Consider the following 17529-nt stretch of genomic DNA (forward strand, 5'->3'; position numbering starts at 1 on the left):
ACACTAATCAAGTCTTAACTCTTTTTTATTTTCGTATTCCTCTTACTGTCCAGTACAAATTCGAATCAAGATGTGTCCTACCACCGAGAATACAAAAAATGTAGTTTTTAATCGATATGCAGAATCGAGTATAATTGATTTAAAATAATATTTCTATATTATATCGAGTAAATCGTTCAACGACCAAATCACATTATGTATTTAGTTCACAATAAGTATAATAGCTAACATAAGGCAAAGATTTATTAATTGAAGATAACTTTACCTGTACACTGACCCATTTATAGTGACTCACGCATTACACTGATAATGAAAACTTAGAGGTCAAACATTCACAACATAATTATGACTAAATATATATTATGAATGTTTGGAGAACGTCACGTCAGGAGTGGGCTAACAAATTATTTCGTTATTTCGTAAACCTCGTAACTTACGGTAATGTAAACTTTGAGTAAGCAAAAAAACAAGAATTACTAGAAATAATTACATGACAATCTACATACAAAAGAGGGTCTACAAATTATATTTTAAGCTTTAATTGCCCGATGTTGCGATTGAAGAGTAAATAACGATCAGTACAGAGTACTAAAAAAGCCGACCTCAAAAGTTCGTGAAATGACATCTATTTGGCAATCATATATAAGAAATCAATAATATATTTTATTGAAATCGGTTACCGGAAAGTGCGCGAAACCGGATTCATCGTCTAAACTAGAGGTGGAATATTTTCTTCAAATTTAAACAAAAACATTCCAACAAAAATGAATCATCAAAATCGGTGTATTAGTTAGTGCGTAACATACATATTAAAATACAGTCGAATAGAGAATCTCCTCCTTCTGAAAGTCGGTTAAAAAAGGGATTTCATTCTCAAAGGGACTCAAATTTAGCCAAAAATATATACGAGTTTATGCATACACATATACATTTTGAAAGCAGAAGAGTCCTTTCGTGACCATGGACGTTGCAGCACGTCGGAAACGTCTAGGTAAATAAAACATGTTTTTATACGCGATTAAGTCCCGAATTTCAAATCAAATAACGTGTAAAAATAAAAAATCGTGAAAGTTTAAATCAATGTATAGTGAAAAAAATTGTTCAGGGAAGTACTGCCACTCCTTTTAAGGAACACTGGTTTTGAATAGATATAGGCGATTGCATTGATGCAAACGCGCGACTGCATCGATATAAATGCGCGACTGCATCAATGCAATCGCCTATGAATCCCAAGTGCAGCGATGCAATCGCGGGTTTGTATCGCGTTTGCATCGCTGCTTAAAAGTCACCGTTTGTAACCGCTTAGATCTCTGCTCGCTTAACACCAAGCGCACTACTTGTTCGTCAAGTCAATTGGTATCATAAAACAAATATGATGAGAGGCGTTCATTATATAAAGGTCTTTACCTTTATTTATTATATTATTATTAAAGGTCGTCATATAATTATAGCGTGTGTTTTTTTTTCAACTAGGATAATATGTAAAGGGAAATCCGAAACCATAGAAGATAAAGTTAGTTACCCTGTTACGCCCATGGTTTTCGATTTTCCCTAACTATTCCAGTTTAAATTGTTTATCAACGATAAACAATGGGTTTTTTTAACTTGTTTTTTTTTACAAATGTATATATAATAACGCAACGATTATTACTGTTCGTTGTTAAATCATAGAATGCATACGAATTGCATTCTGCCTAAAATTTTGTGTATATTTTTTAAGAGAATAAGTCAAATAATCATTTATTCCACAGGTAAAAAGAGTGAAAAAGATGTTGCTCGTTTCCTTTCCACTCGAACCATGGACCATTTTTATTTTGACCGGCTTAATGCGATTCATGATTCTCTAAGATCCTGGAGAAATACCTTACTGCGCTGTTCTGGAATGCAAAAGTGATAGCCGCACCAAAAATGTTACCCGTGGTGGTATTTCATATCATCGGAAAGTCTTATCTTAGTAAATTTTCTGTTTATCGAAATAATTTTTTTGTTACAAGAAAGCGACACGATTACGAAATAAGATATAAAAATTCTCAAAACACCTTTACACAGGCCTTAGTTTGAATAACTAAATTATGTATTTATCCTCTTTTCGCTGTATAATCACATCGGACTTTGTTCTTCGGATGAGTCGAATAACCACATTTATTACGATCTCAAGCAAAGATCCTTGTTACATTTTGTTAAAGTTTCATTCAAATTATATCAGCAGTTTCGGAAAAGACCATTAATAATATAAATTAAAAATTATTTATTATTATTAACAATAAAATTAAGAAAACAAGCAGTGGTAGCCAACAGTTTGACCTACCGCCTATAATTAAAGCAGAGGCAGTGGATTGGAATCCGGGCTCACATCTTTAATTTGAAATTTACTATGAGCTTATAGGTTCACAACGTCGGTTTAGTAGCAGTAGAGCTCCTTGTGAAAGAGTTCGTCCAGGGAAGTACTGCCATCTTACCTATGTCTGCCGCTAAGCAGCAATGTGAGCATTACTGCGTTACGGTTCGGAAGGGTAAGGGTGCTGGTGAAATTACAGGCACATGGGACATGTCAACTTGTGTCTCAGGGTGACGGGCGCAGTGGCAGTGAGTGCCCTTAGAATCTTTGCGATGTAAAGCTCTTACTTACTGTAATTATTATGTAATTATTACTAGTTCGTCCCGTCACTTGTGGTATTATAAAAAAAAAGGTGTGAAGTCCGCAACCCGCATTGTGCAAACTTGGTGGACTATAGCCTCTAACCTAATCTCGCTTGACAGGAGAGGAGATGATGTTGGTGATTAATAATAATGTGCCAGACAACGACACCAATTGCCTGGTCTCCAACTAGGGAATTCCCTGTACTTTGAATACCAGAGAGCAACGGAATTCACTCCAGGCCACTACCCATAACACCCAGACCGGAACAAATTTAAAAATTTCATTTCCAAAATGGTCCTGCCGGAAGTCCAACACGGGACCTCCTCATATAGCGCTCACAATGCAAACCACTAAGCCACTGAGGTCCTTCGTCATCGTCGTCGTCGCATTATAAGCCTATTATTATGTAAATTTAAATAATTTATAGTAGCTTATTGCAGCTTCTAATTAAAACAAAATTTCTCATTTTCCTTCCTTTATATTTCGCACCATTATTAGTCATAACATATTTTTGGTTTACCACTTCCCATGTTGAGCTCATAACTAAATAGTTAATTATTTTTTTATGATATCAAGTAACAGGACAAATAAGTCATGCGCTTGGTGATAAGCGACACGCCTGTCCGTAGCAGTTGCAGTACCACAGAGCTTTAAATCGCAAAGATCTGAGGCTCTGCTACTGCGTCTGTCACCCTGAAACACAAGTTAGGGTCGTATTCTAGAACTCTACTCAATGCTCAAGTCAGGATTGCAATGGAAACACAAACACTGGAAATATGACCCTAATTGCAGTTACTTGAGTATGATTTCGAGTGCTATAAACCATACTCAAATCCTGACTTGAGCATTGAGTAGAGTTCTAGAATACGACCCTAAAAGTCTCAAGTGCCTGTAATTTCGCTTGCCCGGAACATTGTACTCACATTGCTGCTTGGCGGTAGTTTCACAAGGAGTTTTAGGAGAAAAGTCATAATATTTTTTTCATTTTTTTTTCAGTTACCTTTACAGTTATTCAGGGCTCATTGAAAACCAGCGCCAGTCAATTATGGCTGTAGCATAAACTGAATAAAGTCCTTTTGCGTACGCCACAACCGCACAAATGACAGTACAATTTGTAGTCGTTATATTTTGTTTTTTGTGTTTTTTATTAATCCGTTTTATTTTGTTTTGTGTGTCAAGTGTTTTCAATATTTTTTACAAAATATTTTGTTACACTCGTAATCGTACACATATATTTTTAATCGATTTCAAAACAAGGAGGAGATTGTCAATTTGAGTGCATTTTTCTCTTTTTTTTGTATGTATGTTACGCGATAGCATTTGTGACTCGATTTTGATGATTCTTTTTTTATTGGAAACGGGGTACCTTATTAGTGGTCCCATTTGAATTTGAAGAAAATTATCAACCTCTAGCTTTGAGAGTGTTTGAGTGAATGATTCCTTAAAATTTAAGGAGTGTTACAAAAGAGATTGCATGGTGTGTGCAAGCTGCTTTTTATACATTTTTTGAAATCTGAAAAATGTTAACTGTATCCAAATTTTCTCGTGTAGTCTCGGCTAGTTTAATAATAGATTTAGGGTACCTATATACTAAATCTATGAGTTTAATCAACTTAAATTACGAATTTGCTGCCTTATTGTGGTTTACATTCATCGTCGTCTGTTATATCAACAGAAAAAAATGTCTAAGGGTGTCAACCGTAGAGGGATTCTCCCTGTACGGTGTCAACATTATTTTCTCCAGTGACAAAAACACTAATCCTATATGGACGTCATAACCTATTTATTTGAGAAAAACATATTTGAAAAAAAAACGAACATGATTAAATTATAATTTTTATTACTGTTATATACTGTACATATAGTTTCTGTATACTCGATGTGCTTAGACTATGGAAACCAATTTTTTGCATCCTCTAAGCCTATAGGTACTCTATCTATATAATCTTTATATATTTATATATTATTAAATATAATCTTTCTTTCGCATGCTTGTCGGGCGAAAGAACACGAATATGGCAAAAAGAATTATAAGCATCCTCAAGCATCTAGTGTCGTTGAGTCAGGTACATTGTGACTGATAAGGCGACTATTTTCCTTGATCTCTTCAAGGCGAGTGAATTGACGGGATTGGCGAAGGTTTGCATTAGTACGTGATTCTTTTTGAATATTTCTTATTATTTAAGTAGTTCTGTAAGTGGTAAGAAATTAGAAACTGATGAGTTTCACTTTCTTACCTATTGACATTACAAACGGTCACGAAAGGTCCACTGTCCTTGTTTTCTAGAATGAATTGTTGGTACTTCGACCCTTCATTTTGATGTTGATTGTCGACTGACATACTTATCGAATTCCTAGATATTCGCGATGGCAAGTTTGACGACCTCTGTTGTCGAGTGGTATCTTTGAGGTCTCTGGTTCGATCCCCGGCTGGGTCAATGTAAAAAACGAACTTTTTACCAAGATATAATTTTTTTTTGTGGAATTATTCCACTACACACAAGAGAAAGATCGAACACTAAGGAAAATTATTTCGATCCGGCTGGATTCGAATCAGTGTTGCCATCAGCATACCGTGCCTGACGCTCTCCCAGCTGAGCTATAGAACGAACCAGCAGAGTCAGCAGGCCTTACGATTTTTTTATGTGCTTTTTTTTTATACATGTCAGGCAAATGACTCCACTCCACCTGATGTTAAGTGGATAGTGGTATCCAAACGCGAAGGAACCTAGTGCAGCGATGAAATCCTCACTGCACTAGCCACCTCCACCCTGCCTGCCTACAATATGCCTCTTCACGCCTCGTTTGAAGGACTTATTGCATATCGCTTTGTTTTTGGTTTTGAACGTTTTACCGTAGCGCCATATTTGTGAAATCTATGAAAGATTTTTCATCGTAACTTTTCTATATTGTCTCGGGTCTGTTTGTAGTACCGTCGTCGGTGATTCCGATTTCCATAACACAAGTGCTTTGCAAGTGCACTCCTGTACTCTGTTCTCTTTAATCCCACTTCTCCTCCCTACCTCAAAGATTGTTTCGTGATTCATAGTACTACTCTCACTCTTTCTTTAAACTGCCCTATCCATTTTTCTAACTTCTATTCCAACTCGTTCAAGGGTCGAAGCACCAAGCTGTGGAATACCCTACCTGAATCGATCAGAAACACTAAGTCTGTTGAGTCTTTCAAAACTCTACTCTAAGCTCATTATCTTACACTCTAATTATTATTATTTTTTCCTATTCTTACCTGTTTTAGATCGTCTGTGTTGTTATTATTACGTTCTATAAAATCCTACTTCATTTTGTGTAATCTTGTGTATTTTTTTGTTATTTATTTATTTAAGTAATTTATTTATTACTATTATTTTGGATACCTGTTGTAGATTATTTTTATTATTATTATTATTATTATTTGTTTTTCACTTGTGTATGTGCAATATGTGTTTTAAGTACGAATTCCGTTATGCTCTCAATTAATTATTATCTCACTGTTTTTCCTGTAACTGGAAGGTTGCCTGGAAAACATTGCTATATAGCAATAAGGCTGCATGTTGTACCTGTGTTTTTATTTTTTGTGCCATATAGCAATAATGTGGGTATGTCTCTTATAAACTGATCAATTTATATTTAATGTGTACTGGTAATATAATACTACGAATTTAACAATTCAAAAGTATAAAGTTATAGTTTCCAAAATACTCGTTTTTCTTTGTGAATGCTTTTATAATGATGGAATACTTGGTTGAGGTTAATTTGTGTTACAATTAATTAGTATTTAACGGTGTGGTCATTGTTGAAGAACCATAAAGGAAGTAAATAAACTGTCATTATATAAAATGTCATAAATAGTCATTGACTGCTCTAATTGTATTAGAGCAGTCAATGACTTACAAAATCATTTACAAATTGCATCATCATGTCAGTATTGAAAGAGTAAAATATAGTAAGTTAACACCATTTATATTTTAGAAAATATGTTACATATTAAGTCATTTTCTTTTACGGTATCATATAATGAGACAAACAAGTAGCAGACCTGCTGATAAACAACATGCCTATATAACAGTTACAGTGACACTTAGAGCCTCAAATCGCAAAGATCTAAGAGGAACTGCCTATGCTCCCATTAACCTGAAACACAAAGTTGACAAGTCCCAATGCCTAAAGTAGGGATGAACAAAAAAAATAAAGAACAAGTCGTAGGCCGGTGGAAAGCGACACTCCTATCCATACCAGTTGCAGTGCCACTGAGAGCTTTAAATCATAAAAATGCAGTGGTAGAAACAAGAATAGTGGCAGTTCTCTGGACAAACTATTTCACAGCCCTATTGCTATTAAATTGCTTGCCCTCATTTTGGTGTAAGCGGATGTAATTGTACATATTATGTGCATCTAAGTCTTCTCATCCTCTGAGCCCAATGTTAAGATATCTCCCAGGACAATGTACAAAAGCACCACACACTATAAAGAACTTTAATATACAGCAGGAATAGCATTAGAATGCTGACAAGGGTGAAAAATAGCAAGTTCATTCATAAAACAGAATAGAGACTATAAATTCTGCCATGAAACAGATGAGACACTCTGTACCTACTAAGCCAATGTCACCCTTTAATGGCATATGAAACACCCTCTTTGGCAAACATATGGCCCAACCAGATGTAAACAATTGAAATTAAGAAAATCTTAAGTTTTTTAAATACTGAAATCATATAATTATAATCATATACAATAGACCAAATGCTCAATGCAGTGATGTACCTTAAGTCTTGAGCCCTAATAATAATAATAAGTTATTATTAGGGTTCAATAAATAATAAAATTCATTATTATTATTTATTCATTTGTATGAGTGATGCATCAAAATTGTGTGAAATGTGTATTATTAAAATGAGCTAAAAACACATAGGGAAACATTCATAATCTTTTTCATTGCAGCCTGTATAAAAACATATGCAGGTAGATATTCAATATCTTATGTTTCATTTTCTGTGTACACAATGCTCATATCATAACATGTGGTCATAGAAGAACAGGACAGAAATTACAAACATAAAGAATACATATAACAAAAAAAATCTATTCCTAGTAATGCTGCAAATATTTAATAAAATTTACTAGCCCATTCTAGAATTGGACAACCACTATGTTATGTTAAAGCCAATGCAAACAATGTTGCATAATGTTTATTTTACTAAACACCTCAATCACCTACAAACCATCATTACAAACACATTAGAAAATATTATTTGACTCTGTCTCAGTTTTCAATTATAGTGATACATAGAACTACCTACATAAAAAATTACTTTACAACACCAAAGCCTAATTAGGCTTAGATGAAATAAAAGCAGTATTTGACGGTTTTATTGTGGGTTTCATTATCGTCAAATACTGCTACATTTAATATTGCTGACAATTAGAATCGTATAAGTATTCCACGATGTTTATTAGCGCAGAACAATAAAATGAAATTATTTCTAAATACTTACGTATTTCGCTAGATGTATTACGAACAGACATCCCAGCAAGGCAGGTAAAATCCGCTGCGAAGACCTTCGTTCCACAGCCATTATGACGCACTAACTTCACAATAGTAGTATGATAAGCACCTATTTTATCATATCATAATTACACACACCATAAAACGTTTATGTGGAATTTCTCAACCAAATTTTGCAAAAATTATTTACGGCGTTCTCTCCTCCTCCATTCACCGAACTTGAATGATAGTTATTGAAAGACGCGCCAAAATGACTGTTTTTTATATTGTTGCCATGAGAGAAAAATAATAACTAATAACGGAGTTAAATTTCTCTCTCTTATAGTTTGGCTCTATGGCGTCCAGCCTTTCAGTTGCAAATTTTTGATAATTCTTCCAAATAAATATTTTCTTGCTTCTTAAGATTTTAGGATAATTATTATTGTCGTAGCAGTTGTTGTTGTGGAACTTCGGTTGGGTTTATGGAAATTAATATGAAATTAAAAACGGGGAAAGGAAATCGCGGAATAAAAATAAAAGCAAACGGAATTTTGGAAAGGTGATCAACAGGATAGGATAGGTAGTATATTTATAAGTAAATCTAACCATTGAAGGATGGAAATTATGAAAGGTAATAGCTGAAAATAATGATAATTGAATAAATAATAATCTAAATTTTAACATCATTTTTCCTTATAAACTGAGCCAAAACATTGTAAACGGAATAATTATTATACGATAATAACAGAGGAATAGATGTTGGTAAAGGAATTTGTAAAGAAATTATAGATTGAAAAAATGAAGCACGGTCATATCTTGGACAGGAAAAGAAAAGGTGGTTCAGACTGCCAATGTCTTGTTCGCATTCGCACATTGAATCAGATATTATATTAAGTCTAGCAAGATGTTCAGATAAGCAAGTATGTCCTAATCTCATTCTTGTGATGACTGAAGTAAAGTAAAGTAAAGTTTCTATATAAATCTACATCACCGTTATTTACTGCATCTTTAGCTAAGATATCGGCTCTCTCGTTACCTTTAATATCACTGTGACTTGGTATCCACACAAATAATACATAAAGACCCTTTGAATGGCATTTGTAAAGAGCTTCACGAATTTGACAAATAATTGGGAAAATGTTACCTGATTTAAAAGGGAATTTACATAATGACTGCAGAGCACTTTTACAATCAATAAAGATAAAGAAATAATAAAAGGATTAAATTTCTTTACAATATATATTAAGTCAGATTTTTTATTTACTATACTTCGGCAATTCCACTGTATTACCGTTGCGTTGGGAGTGAATGTTAGTTTTCATTTAAACTTTGAGTTAAGCAAGCAACGTTGGACGGTACTATCATATTAGACTGGGATAATAGATTTATCAAAGATAATATCAACTATGGAAGGCTGAATGCCCTCATATTAATAAAATTGAACATTATATAGATTTTAAGACTTTCATAATTCGGAACGGTTGCACGCTCCATGATCACGGGTTGACTGCCCGTCAACCCGTGACCATGGTCAACCCGTGACCATGGAGCGTGCAACCGTTCCGAAATATCGGGAAAATAAAAAGAAGTCATACCGTGGTAAGAAACCTGATACTAGTGATAATCATTTAAATTGAACATTGTTCCTCTAGAATTTTCATTGGTCTTATTATATTCTTTAGCAAACTCATTATGAGCTTTCTGATCATAGCCTGTTCGTTGCTTTGGTGGGTCTTTAGGTTTTAAAAAGACAGTTTTTTTGTAAGATGATGGATTAGTACTATGAGAAGTGGAAGTAAAAGAACTACGTGGAGGAGGTGGAGAAGCCAGAATATCAGCATAAGGCTTTGTCACGGCGGGATGAAGTTTGTAAGCTTCAGAATAAGAAATACTATTTTGAGCCATAGACACTTTTATACGCCTCTGCCTTTCATATTCTGGACATGACTTGTTAGTAGCTAAATGAGACCCGGAACAGTGACAGCACTGAGCGTCACCTTCATCTACAGAACAGGATTCACCTGAGTGATCCTGCCCACACTTAAAACATCGAGGCTTAGAACGACATTGCAATTTAGTATGTCCATACCGACAACAATAATAGCATTGGACAGTTGGAAAGATGTACAATTCTACTTGAAGAGCATTATAAAACATAAATATTCTTTTTGGTAAAACTTGCCCATCAAAGGTCACAACTACAGTTTGGAAGGGTTTCCACGTAGTTTGATTGTCAACAGTCACCTTATAGTTTAAACGTCTTATCTTAACAATATCTCCACAACCAATAGGAACTGACATACTTTCTTTCACTTCTTCGGGGGTTAGGTCTGCAGGAACTCCACGAACTAGGCCCATTCTAGTAATGCTGAAGGTAGGTATAAAAGCTTTGTAATCGCTAGCTACCAAACTAGTGTCATTCAAGAAAAAATTAGCGCTCTGGAAGTCTGAGAAGGATAGGGAAACTCTGTTCCTGCCAATCTTTTTCACACTACCATTAATTATGTTTTTAAAACCATTATTTTTAAGAAAATTGCCAAAGTGAACTGGGTGTATAGAGGTTCCGTCATTAAAGGAAGTGGTTAATCTTTTTACATGAACTACATACGGAGAGATATCTTGATGCTCAAACAATCGGCGGCCTGGTAAATCCTGGTCTTTCTGGGTAGTATTAGTATTCGTAGAAGGGGTAGGTATGGGAGCAGCAACAGGCTGAACCGGGGAAGATGATGGGGGCGTCGAGAAAACTTCTGTAGTACTGTTAAACTTGGTACCGCAAATGTCGCTATCTGAACAACCACATCCATTGTCTGATTGAGATTTAGGCTTACCTACGTTTTTTCTTATTGCAATGTTTGCAAATTTTACGCTGCCGAATACGTTTTCTTCCTTTTAGAGAGTTATCAGTATGGTCCGTGTCCATACTGGAATCATTGGAGGCAATAATCACGTTTCAACTGAGGGGACTGTGCCCCCTGGATCAGGGGGCTCGTCCATTTTAGGCGAAAGGAAAAATAATAAATCTCACCAGATGACGATGACTATTTACACAAAAAACAATATATACAATCAAATAAATAGTATTTACACAAATACTACACTCCTGACCACCTAATTACAATTATTATTAAATATTCAATTTCTAAGCCGAAAAAATTAACCCGCCTAAATCGAGCTTTCCCGCGCTTTTCACAGAGTTAAATTATAAGTTTGAAGATAAGTTCAACTCTAGTGAGGAAGTTATTTTGTACACAAATTGCTAAGGAACACAAGAGTGAAATAAACTTTTAAAAATACGTATAATGTTCTCTCTTTCATTCATTTTGTGTGAGATAATGCCTAGAAATTTAATTTCATTTGACATCCGCGAGTAAAATCTGATTTTTGGGGTTGTTGGTTGTTGTTAATCTGTATTTCCACAGAATTTATCTTAAATTCGTCAGCCGTATGTGTCAGATATAACAATGAAGACGGTAATTAAATAATGGAGCATAGAAAAATACGGCGGCGGGGTGTACAAGTAACCTATCGTCAAAAAAAGAAACTGATTGAGTTCGTTTCAAAGAATCCTCAACTGATATCCTGTAAGGTTACTCCGGAATTTAACTACCGGGACTCACAAAGGCTGTGGCAGACCCTTGCAAACGAGTGCAACGCTATACCTGGTTCTAAAAAGACTTGGCGGCAGTGGAGAAAGGTTTATGTTTTTTTATTGATAAATCTTTTTGTAGTTTTCTGGATCTGACTAGAATGGAACTTGTTCTTCCACAAGAAAAACACGGCTGTCTTGTAAATAAGCTGACTCCAATAATATCTGCTACTAAAATCCCAATTATTATTTACAGACTTGGCAAGACCTTCGCTCAAAAGCTAAAAAACGTCAGGAAATTGAGGGAATGTTCCCACCTTCATTCGTAATGCTCACACAGGCTGAACAGGAGGCATTGGGCCTCAAAAATGTGTCTTCGAGTAGCAACACTAATAACCAGGAGAACACGGAGTTTGTACAACTAGAACAAAATAATGAAGAAGAAAATTTCCACTTAGAAATGGAAGCCATAAGTGAACCGGAGTCCCCACCTGAACCAAAAGTTTTCACACAAAAAAAAATTAAAAACAATTCACAAACTAAGTACAAACACAGTTCAAAGCATTCAAATAACTGTGTTTTCAACTGTGATCTCTTAGCAGTACATGAAAGAAGAAAAGTAGAATTAAAAGAAGAGTACATTAATTTTAAGAAGAACTATCTAAGACAAAAGCTTAAACTAATGAAAGAACAAACTGAAGCTTTGAAGTTGATTGCTAAGGAACTCAGTGACAAATAAATGCAAAAAACTAGATTGACGTAACAAAATAATTAATTTTTATTAATGTAACAGTAATTAATAAGTCAAGTGTTTATGTTGTATTTTTAGTTTTAGAGTTGACACTGGGCAGTTATATACGGTCAAGGCACATATAGCTTGATCCTTTGGACTGTTCTTATTAGAAGTGTCAGAGTTGAATTTAAATCCTGTGTCAAGCTAGACATACTCACGATTCTGAACCTGTAGATTTTAGTTTCAGTAGAGGTCCATTTTTAAGTAATGAAATTAAATATAATTTCATGTTTTTGCTAGATAACGTTCCTTTTGTTATTATTATTATTTTTATTCCATTTAACAGTACCAGGATCAAATTTGTAAAAATAATAATTATAAGCATTACGGTAACTGTCCAGCCCGATACATCATACCATGGTGATTGTTGTCAATGTCTGTTGTTTCCGAATCGTAGGTCATTTTACTTGTATGCCTTACTTAATTCCTTACAAGTCAAGAAATAATTGACAAACGTGTTACCTCGAAAAATTCACATTTTGATTTTATTTGTTTCATTAAATACATCCATTGTGAAAATGCATTTAAAGTAAGAGTTTATTGATATTGCAATCTGTTATTAGCAATTTGAGAAAGATGATGAGTTTCCATTTCATAGATATACTTAATGAAATAAGAGTCGCTTTCATGTTTTATTTCATAACACAAATTAATTTATTTCAATAATACTACAATACTTTAAGTTTTTTTTAATTCAAGTTTTGCTAAAAAAGTATGTTTCGAATGTATTCCCTATTTACGCATACTATAGCCATTTCACTTCTCTCGGAAGTTTCGCCATCTCTCTTATTTACCAAAGAAGGTACTCTAATTGCTTACTACAATTTATTTACGACTAATGAGCTTATATGCGTAAAAAGTTTACGATGTGGTAGTCAAAGAGTACATCAAGCTGTGAAGACATTTTGGACTTGGATCGTTTTTATCATATCATCAAAGGTGAATTTAAATCGCCGATGATTTAATTACCAAATAATTTAATTTTAAATTTTTTACGTGTTTGTCAAACTTTTTGATCGTCTGCGCTCGTGTTTGATGGAAATCTAGCTTGACGGCGTGTTTCACAAACATATATATGTTTGAACATAATTTCAGTTATCACCTATCATTTTGCTAGATTCCGTGTAGTCAGCTATCTGGTTCTGTGTGCAATATTCATTCATTTTATTTAAGAGCCATGCTCTTGTCGGCGTAGCCTCCTCCACTCCTCACGGTCCATAGCCAACTCCTTGACCTCCCTGTAACTGCTCACATTAACCTTTCTTTTTATTTGGTCACAGAATGCCATTCTCGGTCTTCCTCTCTGTCTCCTTCCTTCCATCTTTCCCTCAACAACAACCGTCAATAGTTCGTCGTTGCGCAACAAATGTGCAATATTACTTGTAACAAATTACCGTGAGTATATTTTTCTTTGATTTTAGCCATTCTCTAGACCAACTTACTTACTGCGGTGGCGTAGTGGACCCAAAGTGGGTGTTGGCCTCCGGCACCAGAGTCTGCCATTTCTCCCGGTCTTGAGCCTGCTCCTTCCAGCCACTGGCACCGAGGTCCTTGAGATCTTTCAGGACTTCATCGCTCCAGCGGAACCTGTGACGTCGGACCGGTCGGCGTCCTTTCGGTCGTCTCAAGTAAGCCCTTTTCGCGACACGATCTTCTCCTATTCTCTCCACGTGTCCGAGCCAGTGGAGTCTCGCAGCTTTTGTTTCTCCCACAATATTGGGCTCGGACTTTAGATGTTCAATTTTAAGGTACTTCCTTGCCCTCCAGCTCCCATCCTCCCTTTGAGTCAGTCCCAGAATTTTCCGTAAGATTTTTCTTTCTGCCATGAACAACTTATTTTCCTTTTCAAGGTCAGTGTCCAAGCTTCGCAACCGTAAATCAAGATCGATCTAATTACAGTTTTGTAGACACGGATCTTCGTTTTACTGCGAATGTGCTTGGACACCAGAACCTTGTGAAGAGCAGCCGAATCTGGATGTTAATTTCGTCTTCTCTTTGATTGGTGTCTGTTACAGAACATCCCAAGTTTTTAAACTTGGGAACCCCTTTGTAGATGGTATCTTTCACATGAAGGTCTTTTCTTTCCTCTCGTGTATTTTTGTATCGTCTCATACGAAAGTATTCTATCTTCTCACGGTTAATTTTGAGACCGACCTTCTTTCCTTCCACATCCAACACCTCTACCATGGCTTTCAATTCAGTCTCGCGCTGCCTGAGCAATGCCAAGTCATCGGTGTACCCTACTATTTTATGAGTGCCATTCAACTCCACTCCGCCATCAACATCAATCACTTTTGCTATGACGTGTTGGAGTATTAAGTTAAACAGCATCGGAGACAGCGCGTCCCACTACTTGAGGCCTGTCAACACCTTAATAAGTCTTCGGTAACACTTGAGCCTACCCTAACCCTCATCCTACTATACTTGGTAACAACCTCCACCATCTTAGTTAATTTGAGCGGTATTTTGAAGGATTTAGCATCTAAAAGAGTACGTCTCAGTCCACACTATCATATAATAATAATTACGCGAAGTCCACGAACAGAAAACGAATACTATGTGCATACTCCCACTTCTTCTCCACAATCTGTTTCAGGAGAAATATTTGGTCAGTGTGTTGGTTTTGACATAATTATAGCACTTATAATTATGTCAAAAGCCACACTGATAATCTCCTATATTTTCGGCAAAGGGCTCTAAATGGCCCAGAAGTACATAGGAGAGAATTTTGTACGCCGCTAGGAGCAGTGCAATACCCCGATAGTTGGAACATTGTCTTCGACAATAATTATCTCATAAAGTCTTGATTGCACTGCACCCCCGCCATATTTCCACAGTTCTCCTATTCCATCATCCCCCTGTTTATTTGTTCTTTAGCCTCATAATCGCTCCCAGATCCCCGCGCTTCAGGTCCTGGGATTAGGTTTCCTTTACCGTCATCGATCACCTGAGTGATAGGTCGGTAGCCCTTCTTTATAGTTCTTATTTCTTGAAAGAACTTGCGCGACTCGCTCGGTTTTGTAAAGTGTCCATTGCAGTAAGTTTATTTTCTGATTCTTTCCTTTTCGTCTCCCTAATTAATTTCCTGAGTCCTTTTTGTGCCTCCTCATGGTTTCCATTCCATCTGCTATCCTGAAGGGCCAACATTTTATACTTCTACCTTTTTTCTAAAGCTGTTTCGCATCCTCCTGTCCACCATTTCCGTTTCTTATTACGTTTTCTTCTCCCAAGGATCTTTAGGCCTAACTCTTTCACCACGTTTTTCGTTTCTTGAGAAGAAACGAAAAACGTGGTGAAAGAAAGGTGCCTCTTCTATGCCTGTAGTTCTAATCCCTTGGATCTATTATTCAATTCAATTTCAAATTCTTTACGAATGGAGATATCTTTTAAAATTTCTGTATTTATATATTGTTCGTTTGAGCCGTATGTTTGACAATTTTCATTTATAACTTTATATTTTCTGTGTAAGCCGGTTGTGAGAAGGAACAATTCCTCCCATCCAACTTTCGCATTAAAATCTCCAACTACAATCTTAGCATCATATTCGGAAATCTGATCGACCACCACTTCTAGTTCTTCATAGAAGCAATCTTCACCCTCCTCATCTGATACTTCTGTCGGAGCATAAGCATTGACCATCGTGATGTTGAAGAACTTGGTCTTCACGCGCAATACACTGATTCTATCAGATATAGCTTCAAATTTCGAAATATTGCTTCACTTCAGTCACTTTATTATTCACTATAAAACCAGTACCATTACGATGTTGCCTGTTGACATCGCCGCTATAAAACAGAATTGCACTGCCCTCGAAGTCACTCATCGAACTTCTTGTAGTGCTGCGATGTCAACCTATGCCGATGACAACCATGTTTAGTTGATACATGGCCCCTACCCTAAATAAGACTAGGCTGTACTATCGACCTTCCCCCCATCCATCATCTAGGGGACGCAAGGATCAATTTCTAGACTTTTTTTTAATACCTAGCTAAAAGATAAGATTTAATAATACATGATTGAGTTAATGCTAGAAACACTTTATCTGTATTCTTGCTCACTGCACAAATTAGAAAGAATTACGGTACGACTTGTACAAGGAGATCACCGAGTGTGAACTACAGGCAAGTATGTCATACTTATTTGATCGTTTGAAGAAAACGTGAAGTTTGAAGGATAAAGATAAATTACTTGATCGTATACGGGGCGCTTTAAGTGTTGCGCTTAACTTGTTCTTGGGCGTGAGATTTGATAAACCGAAAGTCTTTTACCCTATTAAAGTTTTACGGTTTTTTGATAACAACTCTACAACTGTCACACTGACTAATCTGTCCAGCTGTCATAGTATCAATGGTATCACAAATTAGAAAGATTTATATAATTATAGCATATTTTAGTTAAATGGAGTCGTGAATTATTTGAATTTTTGTTTAATGTTAGTTGTCTTTGAAATAACGCTACATTTTGATATGTCCCACCATTCTCTTTTTAAAGTAGACCTTGTAAAACATGTCTGACAAGTATTGTAACTTCGTGAGACCGTCCTCGAGTGAACAAAGACCAAAACACAAGCCTTCACTAAATGGCGAACAAGCTAAGAGACTGTATTTAGAAGAAGTCGTAGATGTCATAGATTCTGAACCTGCTATAAACGATTTATACGAAAAACCCAAAACAAATGTAATACATAAAATTGAAAATCGTCGACATTTCAGTGTTACAGAGTTGACAGGTAAAGATTTGTTCTTGTCAGCCCAAAATAACGATGTTGACACTCTAATACGGATATTAGATAACACGCCAGACAAAATAAACATTGTAGATGAGTACCTATGGTTGGAGTTTACTCATGATAGCATGTCAAGCTAATTCAATAGAAGTGGCTAGAGAGTTACTGAAACGTGATATAGACACATTAATCAGGGACAGGGCAGGGAATTCTGCTCGTACTTTGGTTATCAAGAATAAGAACATGGCTTTAGTTGACATGTTCTTGTCACATAAATCTAAGAAGACATTTACTGAAG

At 35.7% G+C, this 17529-nt stretch overlaps 1 protein-coding gene and 1 pseudogene across 1 annotated transcript; both read left to right on the top strand.

The window, feature by feature from the left end:
* The first annotated feature begins 11607 nt into the window (after positions 1 to 11607).
* On the top strand, positions 11608 to 13283 carry LOC113229334. The gene is made up of 2 exons (XM_026462890.1): positions 11608 to 11820; positions 11969 to 13283. The coding sequence occupies exons 1-2, from the start codon at positions 11608 to 11610 to the stop codon at positions 12449 to 12451; spliced, it is 696 nt and encodes a 231-aa protein (XP_026318675.1). The 3' UTR covers positions 12452 to 13283.
* Positions 13284 to 16860: 3577 nt separating this feature from the next.
* Positions 16861 to 17528, top strand: LOC113229342 (annotated as a pseudogene).
* Position 17529: the final 1 nt, after the last annotated feature.

Source organism: Hyposmocoma kahamanoa, unplaced genomic scaffold, assembly GCF_003589595.1.
Source record: "Hyposmocoma kahamanoa isolate Upper Pololo Valley unplaced genomic scaffold, ASM358959v1 100096, whole genome shotgun sequence".
NCBI classification, from domain to species: domain Eukaryota; kingdom Metazoa; phylum Arthropoda; class Insecta; order Lepidoptera; family Cosmopterigidae; genus Hyposmocoma; species Hyposmocoma kahamanoa.